Source organism: Macaca mulatta, chromosome 2 (assembly GCF_049350105.2).
Source record: "Macaca mulatta isolate MMU2019108-1 chromosome 2, T2T-MMU8v2.0, whole genome shotgun sequence".
Taxonomy (NCBI): domain Eukaryota; kingdom Metazoa; phylum Chordata; class Mammalia; order Primates; family Cercopithecidae; genus Macaca; species Macaca mulatta.
In genome coordinates this window covers 185,541,466-185,560,026 of record NC_133407.1, presented here as the reverse complement: position 1 = coordinate 185,560,026, position 18,561 = coordinate 185,541,466, and the positions used below count along the sequence as shown (strand labels likewise).

Below are 18,561 nucleotides of genomic sequence, written 5' to 3'. Positions count from 1 at the left end.
ACTCCTGGGCTCAAGCAATTCGCTCACCTCAGTCTCCTGAGTAGCTGGGACTACAGACAGGCATACACCATTGCTCCCAGTGCTTGCTGTCTTTTTTTCTCAGGAATGAAAATAGTTGTAGCAATATCATGTCAGTTTAACGTACAGATTTTTATACGTCTCTTTTTCAAACATAAAAGTGCCCCCACCCCAACAATAATTGTACTTGCAACCCCGCATATAAATAGATTACAGCAAAGTTTTCCCTGTTGATGTTGGGAATGATTTGCCCGGAGCTTCCCAGTCAGCCACTGTTCTCTGCCCCTGCCATTCCTGGCACCTCCTTGGAACGGTTTTGAAATTACATGTGTAATGATGGAAAGAACACAGTCTTTGTAACCAGATATGCCTGGACTTCAATCCTAGATCTTCCAGGTGGTAGCTTGGTACCTTTGGGAATGTATTTAACCTCTCTGAATTCTGGTTTATTGACCTGTAGTGGGGTGGGTCCTTATTTCACAGAGGTGTTTTAGAATTAACTGAGATAACATGTTAAGTATTTTACAATGCCTGACACAGAGAAGGTACTTGGTAAAATGATTGCCTTCTTGCCATATAGTCTGACTAAAACTTAGAGATACTGTGAATCGTTGCTTGAAAATGGTGGTGATTTATTCTGGGTGAATAGTATAGAAGGCAGATATTTGAAATATTGATTCTGCATGATGTTTGAGAAGAAGGTATGTACAAGAAGGCATACCATATTTAACTTTAGCTGGAAGTCAAAATCTTGCCTCTTGATTGCTTCTGAAAAAAAAAATGTGTGCTATTGGAGTGCCCGAAATGGAAAATGCACTGTGTGTTACTGCGCTATCCAGATGACCAAATGGACTGCCAGGGCTTAAGCCTATCATTGTGGCTGATGGTAGTCTGGGGACTTGACATCTTGTAGTTATTGAATTGATTTGTGTTGTAAGGTATCTGGTTTGATTTGCAGTCACTTCAACTATGGTGTACCTGGAATAGTCCTACATTGTGGTATGAGGGAGTATCTTATCAAAATGAAAACTGAATATGAAGGATCATGTATGTACTCTAGATTTTTATGAGAAAATTTGCCTTTACAGGTGTCAGATACTGATTCTGGAACACAAGAGTAAGCCCCAGAAAGCTCTTAGAGAATCAAAAGCATTTATTATTCTGGCCCAGTGCTTTTGCTGAAATACTTATATCATAAAAGGAGGGAATGGCTTTCCTCCCATTCCTTTTCTTGTTCTTTTCTCTTCTCTCTTTATATACCTGCCCTGGTTGATTTGATTTCTGCCTGCGTCTTGGCCAATGACTAGCTCATATATGTTCCTTTAGCCCAGCATATATCCTGAGCTTCAGGGTGATAAAGCCTGCTATTTCATGGACCTCTCCTCTCAGCTAAAGTTTGACATACTCAAAGTTGAATTCATTTTATTTTAGCTTTCTGCTGTTTCTAGAAGTACCACCACACTACCCAGTCTTGACACCTGGGAATGAATCTAGTATTTTATCCCCCTTCCCATTGAACTAAGGCCCATCAACAGCCCTTGCTTCATAGCCATACCCATGATACTGTATAACTCATACTTTTCTTATTTAGATCAGCAATTTCACCCATATTTTTTCTCTGATACATGTGAGAGGTAACTGTTTTGGGTCACCTGTGGGTAAGGGTACTTATTTTAATAGTACGTGTAACTACATCTCTTTATCAAAAATTATGTGTATTTGAAAACAGTGAAAGTAACACTCCAGATATAACTTTGATTCTATACCAGAACATTTTTAGAAGGTAAAATTTTAGCTTTTAAAATAATCTTAGTAATAAGTTATTAATTACATCTTAGAACTGATCATAACACTGATGTGTGATGATATAAGACTTGCATATAGCTTATTGTTTTAAACTATAACCAGCTGCATTCAGGCAAAGTAGTTGCCCACCTACCTTACCTGTTGTCATTTTCTAGTGAAAAGAATAATTCTGTGATAACGATCTAATGTTATCTTTGAAGCAAAATTATTTTAACAATAGGAGTATAAACAATTCATCTTTACAACTTAACATTAGTTGTAAAATCCATTTATTGAAAAATATTGACATGAATATGTATCAGTACTCACTAAGGAGTTAATCAGACAACCCACCACAACGAAACTGTTTATAAAGGTACTGATTTTGATTTAAGATTTTAACATCAGCCTGTAATCCCAGCACATTGGGAGGCTGAGGTGGGTAGATCACTTGAGATCAGGAAATGGAGACCAGCCTGACCAACATGGTGAAATCCTGTCTCTATTAAAAATACAAAAATTAGATGGGCGTGGTGGGCGTGTGCCTGTAATCCCATTTACTTGGGAGGCTGAGGTAGAAGAATGGCTTGAATCTGGGAGGTGTAGGTTTTGTGAGCTCAGATTGTACCACTGCACTCCAGCCTGGGCGACAGAGCAAGACTCTGTCTCAAAAAAAAAAAAAAAGGGCTTTATTCCCAAAATTGGGAATTTCAAGTATTGGTGGTGGAATTTCAACTTTTGGCAAAATTTCCAAGTAATATGTGGCAGCCAGATGTCTTAGTAGAACATTAACTAGAAATATTTTATAAGGAGCGGGTTTTAGTTTATGAATGCCAAATTTTAGTTACCGTTAATAACTTCAGTAATAGTCCTCCTCATGATGAAAGTATGTAAGATTATTGTTTACCTACACCCTGTGGTGTCAAGGAAGACGTAGGATGTTTGGGATATACACTGGAAGAACATAAATGTAATTTCCATCCTGAAAAACTTGGATTGTAGAAGAAATTTTCCAGGCAAAGAGAGCAAGGGATAAGTCCCAGCAGTGGGAATAGCATTGTGCAAAGATATACAGTAGTGTGAGAGAGAGAGAAAGGTAGGGAGGGAGAGAGGAAGGAGGAGATAGTGAATAGTAATGCTTATGAAGACAGTAGGCATTGCAAGCATTGTGAGTGGTCAGAGATGAAACTGGAGAAAGCCATGGGGGCTAGATCCACCAAGACCTTGAAGGCAATGCCAGGGAGCTTGGATTTTATCCTGATGACAATGCTCAGCCATTGGACGGCTTTAAGAATGATCATATTTGGCTTCTAGAAGATTGCTGTGGTTTTTGTCTGGAGAATAGAGTGGAAAATAACAGATACGGTATCAACAAATCCAGTTAGGCCACTGATAACACTGTTCTAGGGGTGAGGTTATGGTGATGGTGTCCTGACGTTTTCTCTGACTTTAACAAGTGGGAATTTTAAACTTTATAGAAGGAAGAAAGGAGACATAGCATAGCCAAGTTCAGTTTGGAATGTTTTGAGTTTGAGGTCCAGTGAAGCATCCAGGTATGGAGATAGATGTCTGGTTGATAGTTTAGGAATCTGAGCTAGGGATGCAAATCTGAGGATCATCGTCTGAATATTTGAGTCTGTGGGCAAGAGATTTCATAAGAGCATGAAGGAAAAGCTGATATAGGCTGGAAATTGGAGGAGCATGATATATGAGGAATGGCTACAAGAAGTGAATGTGAAAGAGATGAAGAGAGTATTCAGAGAGTAAGAAGGGAAACCTCAGAGTGATGCTGTGGAATCTAAAGGAAGAATGGTTTTCAGGAAGAGATTCCGTCTCACATTCTGCAGACACATCATTTAAGATCAGGACAGAAGAACAGTCCATTGGATTGATTAGTCATTAGAATGGTGCCTCTGAAAGGTCATGGTTAGGATTACTGGGGAGGCAGCCCAATTGTTGGGACTTAGGAAGTGATTGGGAGCAAAGGGAAAGAAATGGGGAGGATTGGTAACTCCTTTCTAAGGAGGTTAGTAATGAGGACAGAGGAAAAGGCTGTCTCTGGATATACTTTTGAATGGTGGAAGCTCATGGAAGGGCCAGATCAGCAACTGAGGTTCCTCGGTGAGGGACACCGAGGATTATGAACTGGTGCTCTGGTGAAGGAATTAGCTTTGGGAGGTGGAATTGTTGCTCCTTTTTGCAAGGGTCAGTGAAGGAAGTGGGCTAGATGCTGCTGCTGCTGTTGTTGCTATGGCTGTTGTGATGCAAGTAGTGACAGGACTGTGAGGGAGTGTCTCTCTGAAAAACAAGGCTTTCTGAGCTCTTCTGAAGTACTCTTTCTGATACTCTTCTGAGCAAGTGAATGGGATAGTTGAAGGGATGGCTAAAAGGATGCGAGAAGGGTTTGAAATAGCTGCTGTGAAAAATGGGAAAAGGTTGCAGACTTATTTTAAGCTGAGGCTGTAAATCATGAATGATTGGCATCCTGAATCTGTATAGCTCTGCATATCCCTGCAGAGTTTTTAAGTGAGACTCAAGTCACCTATTTGGAAAAGAGAAATCTGGAGTTTTCTGGATAGGGGTGACCAAGGAACAAAAGAAAGAGACTTTGAGGTAATTGGCCATATTTGAGATCTGGATAGAGAAGATAGGAACATTTTTTGGAACTGAAAGGGACAGAGTAAGAATCAGGGCAGAAGCTGTGATGAGGCAGGAGAACTGGTGTGATGGGTACACCTAGGACAATTGGGTAAGGGAGCTGAAAAGATGAGCAGGTGTGAATGCGGGGGAATGCCTGAGATGCAGAGCCCGAAGCAATGCAGTTATGGGTCAGGACAAGGGCGAGGATTAGCCAAAGGGCAGGGAAGTGGGGAGTCGAAGTGGAGGGCATTGGAGTTGAGAGTGCCAAGGAACCCAGGTGGGGTGGGGAGTCAGGGTGGTCTAAAGGGTTGTTCTTGGTATGCACAGTGAAGCCAAAGCCTGTGGTAGAAAGGAGGACCAAGCCAGGTGCTAGAGACAGTAAAGGAAGAATTACTTGGCCATTCCATGTTTTCTACTCAGATGCTTTGAAAAAATTGACAGGTAATCGTACATATCCATGCTGTACTGAGTGATATTTTGATACACATATATAATGTGTAATTATCAAATCAGGGTAATTAGCATATCCATAACCTCAAACATGTATCATTTCCTAGGAAGACTCAATGTTTTTTCTTTTAGCTATTTAAAAATACACAATAAATAATTGTTAACTGTAGTTACCCTGAAGTGCTATATAACTCTAGAATTTATTCCTTCTATCTAGCTTTAATTCTGTATCCACTAATCAACCTCTTTTTATCTCCCTCTCCTCTACCCTTGCCAACCTCTAGTAACCACCATTTTACCTCTGAGACCAAATGTTTCAGCTTCCATATGTGAATGAGACCATGCAGTATTTCTTTCTCTGCTTGACTTATTTCATTTCACATAGTGTCCTCCAGGATCATCTACATTGCTGCGAATGATGGAGTTTCATTCTTTTTTTATGGCTGAATAGTATTTCATTGTGTGTACATAAACCACATTTTCTTTTTCCATTTGTCTGTTGATGGACACTTAGGTTAATTCCATACTTGGCTGTTGTAAATAGTGCTGCAATAAACATGGGTGTGCAGATATGTCTTTGACATACTGATTTCCTTTTCCTTAGATGTGTATTTAGAAGTGGGATTGCCGGATCCCATGGTAGTTTATTTTTGGTTTTTGGAGCAACCTCCATACTGTTTTCCATAATGATTGTACCAATTTATATTCCCACCAACAGTGTATAACAGTTCCCTTTTCGCTACATACTCACCAGCATTTGTTACTTTTTGTCTTTGTGATAATAGCCATTCTAACTGGGGTGTGATATCTCATTGTGGTTTTGAAGTGCATTTCCTGGATAATTAGCAATGTTGAACATATTTCATGTACTTGTTGACTATTTGTGTGTCATCTTTGATAAATGTCTATTCAGATTAATTGCCCATTTTTATTTCTTCAAATTATTTTAATAGTTTGAGAGCACAGGTGGTGTTTGGTTATATGGATAAGTTCTTTAGTGGTGATTTCTGAGATTTTGGTATACCCATCACCCAAGCAGTGTATACTGTACCCAATATGTAGTATTTTATCCCTCATTCCCCTCCCACCCTTTCCCCCAAGTCTCCAGAGTCCATTATTATCATTCTTATGCCTTTGCATCCTCTTAGCTTAGCTTTCACTTATAAGTGAGAACATACGATGTTTGGTTTTCCATTCCTGAGTTACTTCACTTAGAATAATGCTCACCAACTCCATCCAAGTTGCTGCAAATGCCATTATTTCATTCCTTTTTCTGGCTGAGTAGTATTCTACGGTGTGTGTACACACAGACACACACACATATAATACACACACACACAAACACACACACACGCATTTTCTTTATCCACTTGTTGGTCGATGGGCATTTAGGCTGGTTCCATATTTTTGCAATTGCGAATTGTGCTGCTATAAACATGTGAGCACAGGTGACTTTTTCATATAATGACTTCTCTTCCTCTGGGTAAATACTCAGTTGTGGGATTGCTGGATAAAATGGTAGATCTTCTTTTAGTTCTTTAAGGAATCTCTGTACTATTTTCCATAGTGATTGTACTAGTTTACAATCCCACCACCAGTGTAAAAGTGTCCTCCTTTCACTGCATCCATGTCAACATCTATGATTTTTAAATTTTTAAATTATGGTCATGTTTGCCATAATTAAATATTGTGGTATTGCAATTGTGGTTTTAATTTGCATTTCCCTGATAATTAGTGATGTTGAGCATTTTTTCATGTTTGTTGGCCATTTGTTTATCTTCTTTTGAGAATTGTCTATTCATGTGCTTAGCTTACTTTTTGATGGGATTATCTGGTTTTTTTCTTGCTGATTTGTTTGGATTCCTTATAGATTCCGGATATTAATCCTTTGTCAGATGCACAGTTTGTGAAGATTTTCTCCTACTCTGTGGGTTATCTGTTTGCTGATTATTTCTTTTGCTGTACAGAAGTTTTTTAGTTTAATTAGGTCTCATGCATTTATCTTTGTTTTTGTTAGATTTGCTTTTGGGTTCTTGGTGATGAATTCTCTGCCTAAGCCAATGTCTGGAAGAGTTTTGTGGATGTTATCTTCTAGAATTATTATGGTTTCAGGTATTAGATTTAAGTCTTTGATCCACCTTGAGGTGATTTTTGTATAAGGTGAGAGATGAGGATCCAGTTTCATTCTTTGACATGTGGCTTGCCAATTATCCCAGCACAATTTGTTGAATAGGCTGTCCTTTCCCCACTTTATTTTTGTATGCTTTGTTGAAGATCAGTTGGCTGTAAGTATTTGTCTTTGTTTCTGGGTTCTCTATTCTGTTCCTTTAGTCAACATACCAGTACTATGCTGTTTTGGTAACTATAGCCTTGCAGTGTAGCTTGAAGTCAAGTGAAGTGATGCCTCCAGATTTGTTTTTTTGTTGTTGTTTATTTTTTGCTTAGTCTTGCTTTGGCTATGTGGGCTTTTTTTTTGTTCCATATGAATTTTAGGATTTTTTTTCTAGTCCTATGAAGAATGATGATGGTATTTTGATGGGAATTGCATGAAATCTGTCGATTACTTTTGGCAGTATGGTCGTTTTCATAATATTCTACCCATCCATGAGCATGGGATGTGTTTCCATTTGTTGGTGTCATCGATGATTTCTCTCAGCAGTGTTTTGTAGTTTTCTTTGTAGAGATCTTTCACCTCCTTTGTTAGGTATACTCCTAAGTTTTTTTTTGTTTGTTTGTTTGTTTTTTGCAGCTGTTGTAAAATGGATTGAGTTCTTGATTTGTTTCTCAGTTTGGTCGTTGTTGGGGTATAGCAGTGCTCCTGATTTGTATACATTGATTTTTTTATCCTGAAATTTTCCTGAATTCATGTATCAGATGTAGGAGCTTTTTGGATGAGTCTTCAGGGTTCTCTAGAAACACGATCATATCATCAGCCAACAGAGACAGTTTGGCTTCCTGTTTACCAATTTGGACCCTTTATTTCCTTCCCTTGTTTGATTGCTCTGACTAGGACTTCCAGCACTATATTGAATAAGAGTAGTAACAGTACCATTCTTGTCTTGTTCTAGATCTTAGAGGAAAAACTTTTAACTTTTCAACATTTACTATGATGTTAGCTGTGGATTTGTCATATGTGGCCGTTATTTCATTGAGGTACATTCCTTATGTACCTATTTGTTGAGAGTTTTTATCAAGAAAGGATATTAAATTTTATTAAATGTTTTTCTGTCTCAGATGATCAAAAGGTTTTTATTCTTCATTCTGTTGATGTAATGTTTCTTGCATTGTATATTGTGAATTGTCTTTGCATCATTGGGATAAATTCCACTTAATTACAATATATAATCTTTTTTATGTACTGTTGGATTAATTTTGCTAGTATTTTATTGAAGATTTTTGCATCTTGTTATTCTAGGATAATGGCCTGTAGTTTTCTTTTGTGTGTGTTTGTGTGTCTATGTCTGGTTCTGGTATCAGGGTAATGATGGCCTTGCATGGCCTTGAATGATGAATTTTTGAAGAATTCTGTCTCCTTCAGTTTTTTGAAATAGTTTGAGAATAATTGGTGTTCTTTAACAGTTTAATGGAATTCAGCTGTGAGGCTGTGTAGTCTTGGGCTTTTCTTTGTTGGGAGACTTTTTATTACTTATTCAACCTTGGTACTAGTTACTGGTCTGTTCAGGTTTTCTATTTTTTTCTTGCTTCAATTTTGGTAGATTGTGTATGTCTAGGAATGTATTCATTTCCTCTAAGTTTTTTTTTAATTATTTGTTGGTATATCGTCATTCATAAAAATTTCTGATGAGCCTTTGTATTATGGTGGTATCTATCAGTCATGTCTCCTTTTTCAATTCTGATTTTACTTGGGTCTTTTTTCTTAGTCTAACTGATGGTTTATTAATTTTGTTTTTATAAAAAACTGACTTTATGTTTCATTGCTCTTTTGTATTATACTTTAGTCTGAATGTCATTTATTTCTGCTCTGATTATTGTTTTCTCCTAATTTGGGAGTCGGCTTATTCTTGTTTTGCTAGTTTCTTGAGGTGTACTGTTAGGTTGTTTATTTGAAATAATTTTTTTATGTTGATGTTGCTGTCAGCTTCCCTCTTCTGCTTTTGCTGTATCCTATAGGTTTCTGTGTATTGTGTTTCTACTTTCATTTGTCGAAACAAATGTTTTAATTTTCTTCTTTTTTCATTGTTCATTCAGGAGCATGTTTAATTTCCATGTATTTGTACAGTTTCCAAAATTTCTTTTGTTATTGATTTTTAGTTTTATTCCATTGTGGTTAGAAAAAATACTGGCTATGATTTTGATTTTTTAAAAAATATGTTGAGACTTAATTTGTGGCCTGAAATATGGTGTGTTCTGAAGAATATTCCATTTGCTGGTGAGAAAAATGTGTATTCTATAGCTGTTAGATGAAATGTTGTATAAATGTTTGTTAGGTCTATAGTGAAATGTAATCTGCTATTTCCTTAAGTGTTTTTTTTTTTTTTTTTTTTTTTTTTTTGGTCTAGATATGTCCAAAGTTGAGAGTGGGATTTTGAAGTTTACAGCTATTATTATATTGGGGTCTACCCCATTGGATCTAGTACTATTTGTTTTATATATCTGGGTGTTCCTGTCTTGAGTGCATGTATATTTACAGTTGTTACATCCTCTTGTTGACTGGGTCCCTTTATCCTTATATAATGACCTTCTTTATCTCTTTTTGCAGTTTTTGACTTGTAGTCTGTTTTCGCTTCCATTTGCATGGAATATCTTTTTCCATCCATTTACTTTCATTCTGTGTGTGTCTCCATATGTGAAGTGAGTTTCTTGTAGGTAGCATATAGTTGAGTCCTGTTTTTTTTTTTTTTTTTTTGAGACGGAGTCTAGCTCTGTCGCCCAGGCTGGAGTGCAGTGGCCAGTTCAGCTAATCTATATCTTTTCATTGGGGAATTTAACCATTTACATTTGTGGTTATTATTGATAGGTATTATTGTCATTTTGTTAATTTCTGATCATTTTGTGTATACATTGTTCCTTTCTTATTGTTTATCTTTGGTGGTTTTCTATCATGATAAGGTTTGATTACTTTATCTCATCTATGTATCTTCTCTATCAGTGAGCTTTATACTTTTGTAGTTTTATGGTAGTAGATATTGTTTTGCTTCCAAATGTGGGACACCCTTGAGCATTTCTTTAAAGTCTATGTAGTGGTGATGAATTTTCTCTGTTTTTGTTTGTCTGGAAGGGACTTTATTTTTCCTTCATTTCTGAGGGATAGCTTTGCTGGGTATAATGTTTTTAGTTGAGTTTTTTTTTTCTTTCAGCAACTTGAACGTATCATTCTATTCTTTTCTTGCCAATAAGGTTTCTGCTAAGATATATGCTGTTATTTTGATGGAGATTCCTTTGTATGTGACTTGCCATTTTTCTCTATTTTTAGAAATCTCTATTTGTTGACTTTTGACAGTATGACTGTAATGTGCCTCAGAAAGGACCTTTCGAGATTGAATCTATTTGGGGACTTTTGAGCTTTCTGGATCTAGATGTCTATATTCTTCCAAGACTTAGAAAGTTTTTAGCTATTATTTCATTAAATAGGGTTTCTATGCCTTTTCCTATCTCTTTTCCTCCTGGGCTTTCCTTATTCCTTTTTATTTTCTGATTGGATCATTTAAAAAAGCCTTTCTTCAAGTTCAGAAGTTTTTTCTGCTTCATCTAATCTATTATTGGTACTTTCCATTGCATATTTTATTCATTGATTTTTTTCAGGTTCAACATTTCTGTTTGGTTCTTTATTGTGACACCTGTCTTGTTGACTTTATCATTCATATCATAAATAGTTTTTCTGATTTTATTGAATTGTCTATCTGTATTTTTTTGTATCTTGCTGAATTTACTTAAGATTTTTATTGTTAATTTCTTTTTAGGCATTTCATAGATTTTCTTTTCTTGGTTTTCTGTTACTGGATAATTATTGCATTCCTTTGTGTTACATTTCTTGCTTTTTCATGTTTCTCGTGTCTCTACTTTGTTACCTATGCATCTGGTGGAATAAGTACCTCCTTCAATTTTATGGAGTAGCTTTGTAGGGAAAGATTTTTTCTTGCAGATGTGATACATGGTGTCTGGCTTTGGATTTGGTTCTAGGTAGGCACAGTAGTGTAGTCACAGTATGATTTTTTTTTTTTTTTGGCTGTCATCAACATCTGTGAGTGCCTCAGTGGCCTAGACTATGTGGGTCTGTGGAGGCAGTGAGATGGCTTTGGTTTTGCTGGGGGCAGGATCATCAGTGACAGTAGTCACCTAGCAGGCCTGTTCCCAGTTTCTGAGTGGTGTGTGTATACCATTCAGCTCCACTGATGAAAGGGGCACAGTCACTGGTAGTGTCAGACTCCTGGCAGCCTGTTTTGGGGCCCTGTGGTGAGGGTGCACATGTGATGCTTAGCAGTTTCACTGCTCAAGGGGGCAGGGCAACATTATCTGCACGTTGACCTTGTTTACTGTACCCGTTGCCACAGCACCCATCACGTGCTACAGGCTGCTTAAGGAGGTGACAAAATAATGCTAATTAGACCTGCAAAAAAGTTCAGACATCACTAGAATGTAGGTACCATGAAAGCCAGGATTTTGGTACATTTGTCACTATTGCATCTAAATGCCTAGAATAGTGTCTTGTTGATTCTTTATTGAATGAATCAATACTTTAAAGTTTACATTGAACCTAACTGCTTTTTCGTTTACCTAGTTTTAGCCTGTTCATTTGGGACTGTATTCCCCAGAAACATTGTTTCAAATTCTCTAAATTTTGAGAACCCAAATCCTAGTTTCACCTTTTTGTCTCTCCTTCAGCTTTTCTCTCCTTTCACTTTACTGAGGTCAGAGCCATTTGTTGAACCTTACTGTCTTTTCACTTACAAGATTTATAAGGCTTCAGCCACTCTCCTTGCCACTTTACTTGGCAGAGAAAATGTCCTTCTCTCCAATGCTAATACTTTGTCTTTATTAGAAGTATTAGAAATTATATTGTTCTCTTCATATCATCACCTCCTTCCTTTCCTTCTGGAACCTGTCATCCATCTCTTTATACCATAGTCACTCCCTTTCCAACAAGTATAGAGCTGATTCACAAAACAGTAAGTTCTGTCTTGGAACTTAAAATGTCTTTTGTCTTTCCTTCCTTCTAGTTAAACATCTCTGAAAAGGTTTCCCATCTACTTATGACTATTCATATTTCCTTGTTAGCTACTCACTGTTTCGCACCTCAAGTTTTGGACTGAACACATGAATTCTTGAACTGTTATGACTGTTTCTCCTGCATTCTTAAGGCTTTTCCATTTCTTCATTTATTACTCTAACAAACATTTGAGGCATGTTTGTTATTATTAGGCATGTTTGTTATTATTAGGCATGTTTGTTATTATTAGGCATGTTAATAAGGCATGTTTGTTATTACTCTAACAAACATGCCTTATTATCAGGCATGTTTCAAGGTGGTAGAGATACTGCAGTGAATAAAATAGACAAAAACCTTTGGCCTTATGGATATTACATCCTTAAGGAAGAAACACATATTAAATGTTGTAGGTGTGTGTTGTGTGTGTATTTACTATAATAGTAAGTACAAGAAGAAAAATAAAACAGGAGGATAGGCAGTTTTACAGTGGAGGAGTCTGCTATTTTAGATCATGCTGAGAGAATTTTCACTGGTGAGATGGTTTTCAAGTAAAGGCCTGAAGGAGGTGAGAGAGAGTGAGTTCATCTGGGGGATGAACATTCTAAGTAGAGAGAGGAGTAAAGGCAAATTCCCAAGGTGGGTGTGTGCCTGATGTTTTTGAATATGAATGAGGAAGATAGTCCTCATCTTTCTTGAGCCTACAGTGGCATTTGACATTCTTGACTCCCGTCTGCCTTTTGAAGGGTTCTTTGTTTCTTTGGAGATCTCTGGTATTCTATAGAGACTAACCTGGTCTGGTTTTGATCTCCTCCGTCTCTTTCACTGGTTTCTTCTTTTCATTGTTTTTGCCTTTTTGTCTTTTTTTCCATAGGGATCTTTTTGTTTTTTCCTCTTTTTTTCCTGCTCACATTGTATATTGCCAGACTGCATTCTTAAAATGTGCCTCTGTTTATCAGACATCTCAACTTGTGTATCACAAGGGACCAAAAATTTCACATTTGACAACTAAATAGTTTGTTGCCCTACCTGCCTCTTACCCAGAGCCCTAATTCTCACCTCCCTTTCTATTTTCCATGTCCATTTGTTTGGCTTACCTACTCAAATTGTTGTCTAATTTAGAGAACTCAGTTATCTGTGACCATGTTATTCTTCACCCACCACTTCTAACTGGTCATCTTATCGAACCCTTTATCCTCTGTGCTCCAATCTTTTTCAACCATATCCCTGCCATAGTAAACATATTCCAAACTTCTGTGTCTTTGTGCATACCATGGCTTGTGTCTAGAATATTCTTAACACTCTTCAGAATTAAGCTCAAATGTTATCTTCTATGCAAAGAAGATGGTTTCTCTACATCCCCACTCATTAATTATGTCTTCCATTGTGTACATATCTCTTGTAAGCCCTCTACAGTGATACTAATATAATGAGTATCTTCCTAGCTTGTAAGCTCCTTGAAGACCTCAGCTAAATCTTATTAATCAGTATACATAATATTTTCCTGTATTTTGTTGTGTTGGGCCCCAGCATAGCAAAGAGAGTAGATAGAGAAATGCATTTGGACTAAAAGTACTGCATTACAACATATTGAACATGAGGGAAAAACATTGAAAATTCCAAAGATACATATGCCTTCATCAGTAACATTCATATAGTATATACATAATACCAAAATCTTGGAGAGCAGCTAGAATGAACATTTTGTTAATGTTTGCCTAAATCCTGAGTGCTTTCATTCTACTCATTCATTGCTACAATGGTAGACAGTCCTGTTGGCAGACAGATGTAGGGCCCGCATAATGAGGGCCTGTAGGCAGGCTGAACTTGTCTAGGCTGAGGGTGAAGAACAACTGCTTTAGATCAATCTTGAAATTTTAATTCTTTGTTATTTAATTTATTGCAGGTGTTTACTTTGAATAGCAGTGTATTTTTCCTGCTAGTTTTGTTTCTAAATTCAGAAACTTTTTTGTTGTTGGTGTTTTAATTACTAATACACGTTTCTCATAAGATTATGAGGGAAAAATTAAGCAACTAAAACATTTAAGGGAACTAAAAACTACTCTTTAGTAAACTTATAGGGATTCTGGAATAGCAAAGAAGCAGACAGTTGAGGGGAAGGAGAAACAAGTGATTTTTAAAAAATATATTTACTATTTTAAAAAGGTTAAATATAAAGTCTTTCATTAGTTTCACAAAATGTATCTTCCTCATTTGGAAAGCAACCTCTTACGCTTTGAAAGGAATGAGCAAGTTAAAATAATAGGGAGATAAATACATTTTTGACAAAAATTACTTTTTTGAGATTTTAATGATGTTAAAAGTGGTAATCTTGTTCATTTTTCTTCTTTTAAATCACTGCCCAGATTATATAAGACTCTTTTGCAAATTTCTGAAGCATTTTAAGGATGTTTATGATATTTTAATGAACAGCCTGTAGTTTGCTTTCTTCAAGTGGCTACATAGGAAGAGCAGCCGCTTTAGTCACTGTTCTTTTCACGTTCCAGTGCTCTTTTTGAGCTGGGGAGAAATATTGTGGCTAAAAATTACAATAAACCCAATTGTTAACAAAAAATGTATATCCTTCATATAAATGACCAGTTTCAAAATGTTGACTGCATATCTTCTACTGCCAGACTGAGAGATCATTTATCCTGTTTATATGAGGAGAGGGCACAGGTGACTTATAGTGTCAGCTCTCAGAATGAGCAGAAGGTTGGACGGGTGAGGTGGAGACAAGTGGAATCAAATTGTAGTTGAAACTGGTGAAAGGTGAGACGTGTAGTGTCTCTAGAAGGCTGGTGGCATTCTAAATGTAGAGGCTCACAAGATGTATTAAATCTTAACACATCAAAAAATGCCATGAAATCCCCTTTGACACCTATGGGAACAAACTTAAAAATATTGTTTGCTTGCAATCAGTTTGCTGAGTTAATAGGTTTTAATATTTTCTCAACCTTTCATATGCTATATCTTTTTTAGTGGTTAGTGAAATCCTCCTTTATATTAATTTGAACTTAGATCAAAACATGGAATGAGGTGAAAAAATGGCATTATAATTATGTTCTTGCCTTCTTGAAGCTCGTGTTTTTATAAAACATTCTCACGTGAACCTAAAATGCCCTAAGGTGGTTTTGACTTGGTGTCCTGATTGTTTTCTGACTCCGACTCGACCTTTCGTTTTCTAAGGCTAGCGAACATAACAGGCGACAGAGACTGTAGGATGGGCATTCTTTTTACAGTTATATGAGTGAGCATGTTTGGAAGGCAGAGTGAGTTGGCTCATGGGCCTAAAGCTTTTTAGAATCTGGAAATAGCACGAAGTGGAATGCCAACATGCTCTTTGATGTAGCAGCTCAGTTTGCCTCACACAGTATGCATTAATTGAGTTTGCTTTACCAGTAACTTAATTACGAGCAGGCAAAATGGACTTCTGCAAGTGTTTGTCTTCAAGAGTGCCTGATGCTATCCATGGTTTGCATTAACATTATGTATCAGGACTTCCTGTTTTACCAGGAAGGGGTCACAAGTGGGCTCTTTCTCTGAAGTACCATGTTACTGTCTTTTCCTCATCTTCTTGAATAATGTTACATATTGTGCCAGCTTTATAGGTTAACACAATGCTGAAATGATGAGGTCTGTTGAGGTGTTATTATCTCAAGTACCAGTAATTTGAATACTCTCCCTTAGCTCTGTCATAATAAAGGCTAAATTTAAATACACATGTTTACTGTGGTCTCTTCTCTCTCCGTATTTACCTCTCATGTCATTTTTGTACCCTAACCTCCAGTCATATTAAACTCCCTTAGGAGCTGATACCCCACTAAACACACACACAGATGCATAAGTATCACATAGTCACTTTTTTTGTCCCCTTCAAAGAGTGCACTTCCTCTAGGAAGCATCCCCCAAGTTACCGTCTGTGTTCTCACTTCCACCAAGTCTGGACTGGTTACTCCTGTTCTGGGTTCCCATGTGTGCGGTACTTCTCCCCTCATGACATTTACCATGTAGCTTTTTAAAGGTCGTGCTTACCGTGCCCTTCAGTAGATTGTGAACTGCCCAAAGGAACAGAAGCCATTAGTCTTATTCACAAATGTATCCTGGTGTCTACACAGAGTCTGTTTTGTAATAGCTTATCAGTCTGTTTTATTATTTAAATAATGATGCTTATTATTGTCTATTTTGTTTTCAAAGATTCGCCAAAGTGAGGAGAAAAGGAACCATGCTGAGAAGTCAGTCACTCCTCCAGTGCAGGAAGATCCCAAAAAGGCATATGATGTTTCCAGTTCCACTGCAGATTCCAAAATAGGAGAAAGTGACAGACAGCCAAAAGAAAGCTTTTTTCAGTTTCTTGGTAACTTATTCAATATTTCGGGAAAATCATCTCTAGGTGAAGCTAAGCAGTCTTCTTTCAGAGATGACCATGATAAAGCTGAGAAAGATTTACAGAATCCCAGTGACCATCATGAAGAAGGGATCAAAAGGGAGAGAGAGATTTTCAGTGGCTCCCTAAGAACCCAGACACATCCAACAGAAGAACAGGACTCCAACTCATCTGAACTCTCAGATGCTTTTTCTTTGGATACAACACAAGACAGTGAACAAGAAGCCACTAATTTGCTAAAGTAAGTTTAAAATTTAATCGAACCAAAAAATTGAGCTTTTTGGATCTAGCTTTTCAGCTTTAGTTTTAATCCTAGTAATTGGTGGGATTGGAAGAGATATTCTGTAGTGTCCCTACTACTGGGTAAAAATCTTTATGATTCTCTGTACCATACAAGTAATTAATCATGGTACAGAGAACCATACAGGTAATCCAGGGCCTGCTAAATTTGTCTTAGTAAAAGATTTATTTTTTCCCTGCATGGTAATGTTTTCTGTTGCATGAATTCCTCCTGTGTCAGGACAGGCAACGTATTCAATATGTGCATTTTGAGGGAAAATGGTCCTCAGGTTTGTATTCTTATTCTGTCAATATCTTTATTCTGTAAAATTTAATTAAAGCAGTTAAGAAAAGCAATTTAAATGGGCTCTATTCATGAAACTAGCTTTATGAACCTTTACAGAGCTCCAAGAAACGAAAATATTGCTTGAATTGAAGGAACATTTTACCACCACTTTCTTCATTGTTTGATTAGGAAACACACACCAACTTGTTTTTCCTTTTACTCTCAAATGAGGTAGAAGGAATATTTTGTAATTAAGGAATGTTTATCACATTGTTGAGTCCATTCGATATTTTGTGTGACATAAAAGTATTCATTTGTAACTAGTAAGGTTTTGTTTTATTGACTTTACTTTTACCTCTGCTCGAGAATTTATTATTGAAGAAGCCATCAATAATATTATAGTCAGATATAAGCATTACCATATAGTTATGCAGTTCTTTTTAGTTTCCAGGAAGTTCTTTATAGTTTCCAGGTGTCTTTATGTAGGTGCTTTCAGTTAATTCCTCATAGTAAACTTATGATACAGGCACAGACCTATCTTACAGCTCTGTGAAAATAGATTAGAGTTTGTCCATGAAGAATAATGTTGTGGGGCTTGTTCCACCTGATGTTAAAATGTATTGATACAGCTGTGGTATTTGAAACAGTGTCATACTGATGTAATATTTGCTAGACATTTAAATCGAACAGAGTAGACAGCCTAGAAATAGACTCTCTTATATGTAACTTGAACCCTAGAATGTGATGTCATTATGTGTTCCTCATCTTTGTATTAAAGTAAATGAAGATAGAGTAACAAATATTAAAAACAATAAAAATGTTAAAAGCAGCATTTGTACATTTTTATTTTGGTAAGAAATGACTTTCTAAGCATAATAGCAATGGAAGGTATCAATAAGAAGATCAGTAGATTAAAACTTATTCCCAATTTTCAAACTCTTTTATGTCAAGTAACATAAGCAATAATAAATTTAAATGGAAAATGAAAAAATTATACACAAAAAAATGACAGAGAATGCTTTAACTGATAAGCAATTTAGACACCAACTAACCAATAGAAAAGGCAAACAATATAAACAAATCTTTCAAATAAAAGAGGTCTAATCTGTTAATAAGTGAAAAAAGTTTATTTTCACTAACAATCAAGGAAATGCAGGCCAGGTGCGGTAATCCCTGGGATTACCTGTAGGTAATTACAAGCTGTAATCCCAGCACTTTGGGAGGCTGAGACGGGCGGATCACAAGGTCAGGAGATGGAGACCATCCTGGCTAACATGGTGAAACCCCGTCTCTACTACAAAATACAAAAAACTAGCCGGGCGAGGTGGTGGGCGTGGCTAACATGGTGAAACCCCGTCTCTACTACAAAATACAAAAAAACTAGCCGGGCGAGGTGGCGGGCGCCTGTAGTCCCAGCTACTCGGGAGGCTCAGGCAGGAGAATGGCGTAAACCCGGGAGGTGGAGCTTGCAGTGAGCTGAGATCCGGCCACTGCACTCCAGCCTGGGGGACAGAGCGAGACTCCGTCTCAAAAAAAAAAAAAAAAAAAAAA

At 36.9% G+C, this 18,561-nt stretch overlaps 1 protein-coding gene across 3 annotated transcripts in view; it reads left to right on the top strand.

Moving 5' to 3' along the window:
* Positions 1-18,561, top strand: part of CRYBG3 (crystallin beta-gamma domain containing 3) — a 532,216-nt gene that overhangs the window by 435,365 nt on the left and 78,290 nt on the right. For all 3 annotated transcript variants that reach the window (XM_077994302.1, XM_015129327.3, XM_001086806.5), the window contains one exon: positions 16,256-16,686. In XM_077994302.1, coding sequence (XP_077850428.1) covers positions 16,256-16,686 — 431 coding nt within the window. The remainder of the gene's footprint in view (positions 1-16,255; positions 16,687-18,561) is intronic.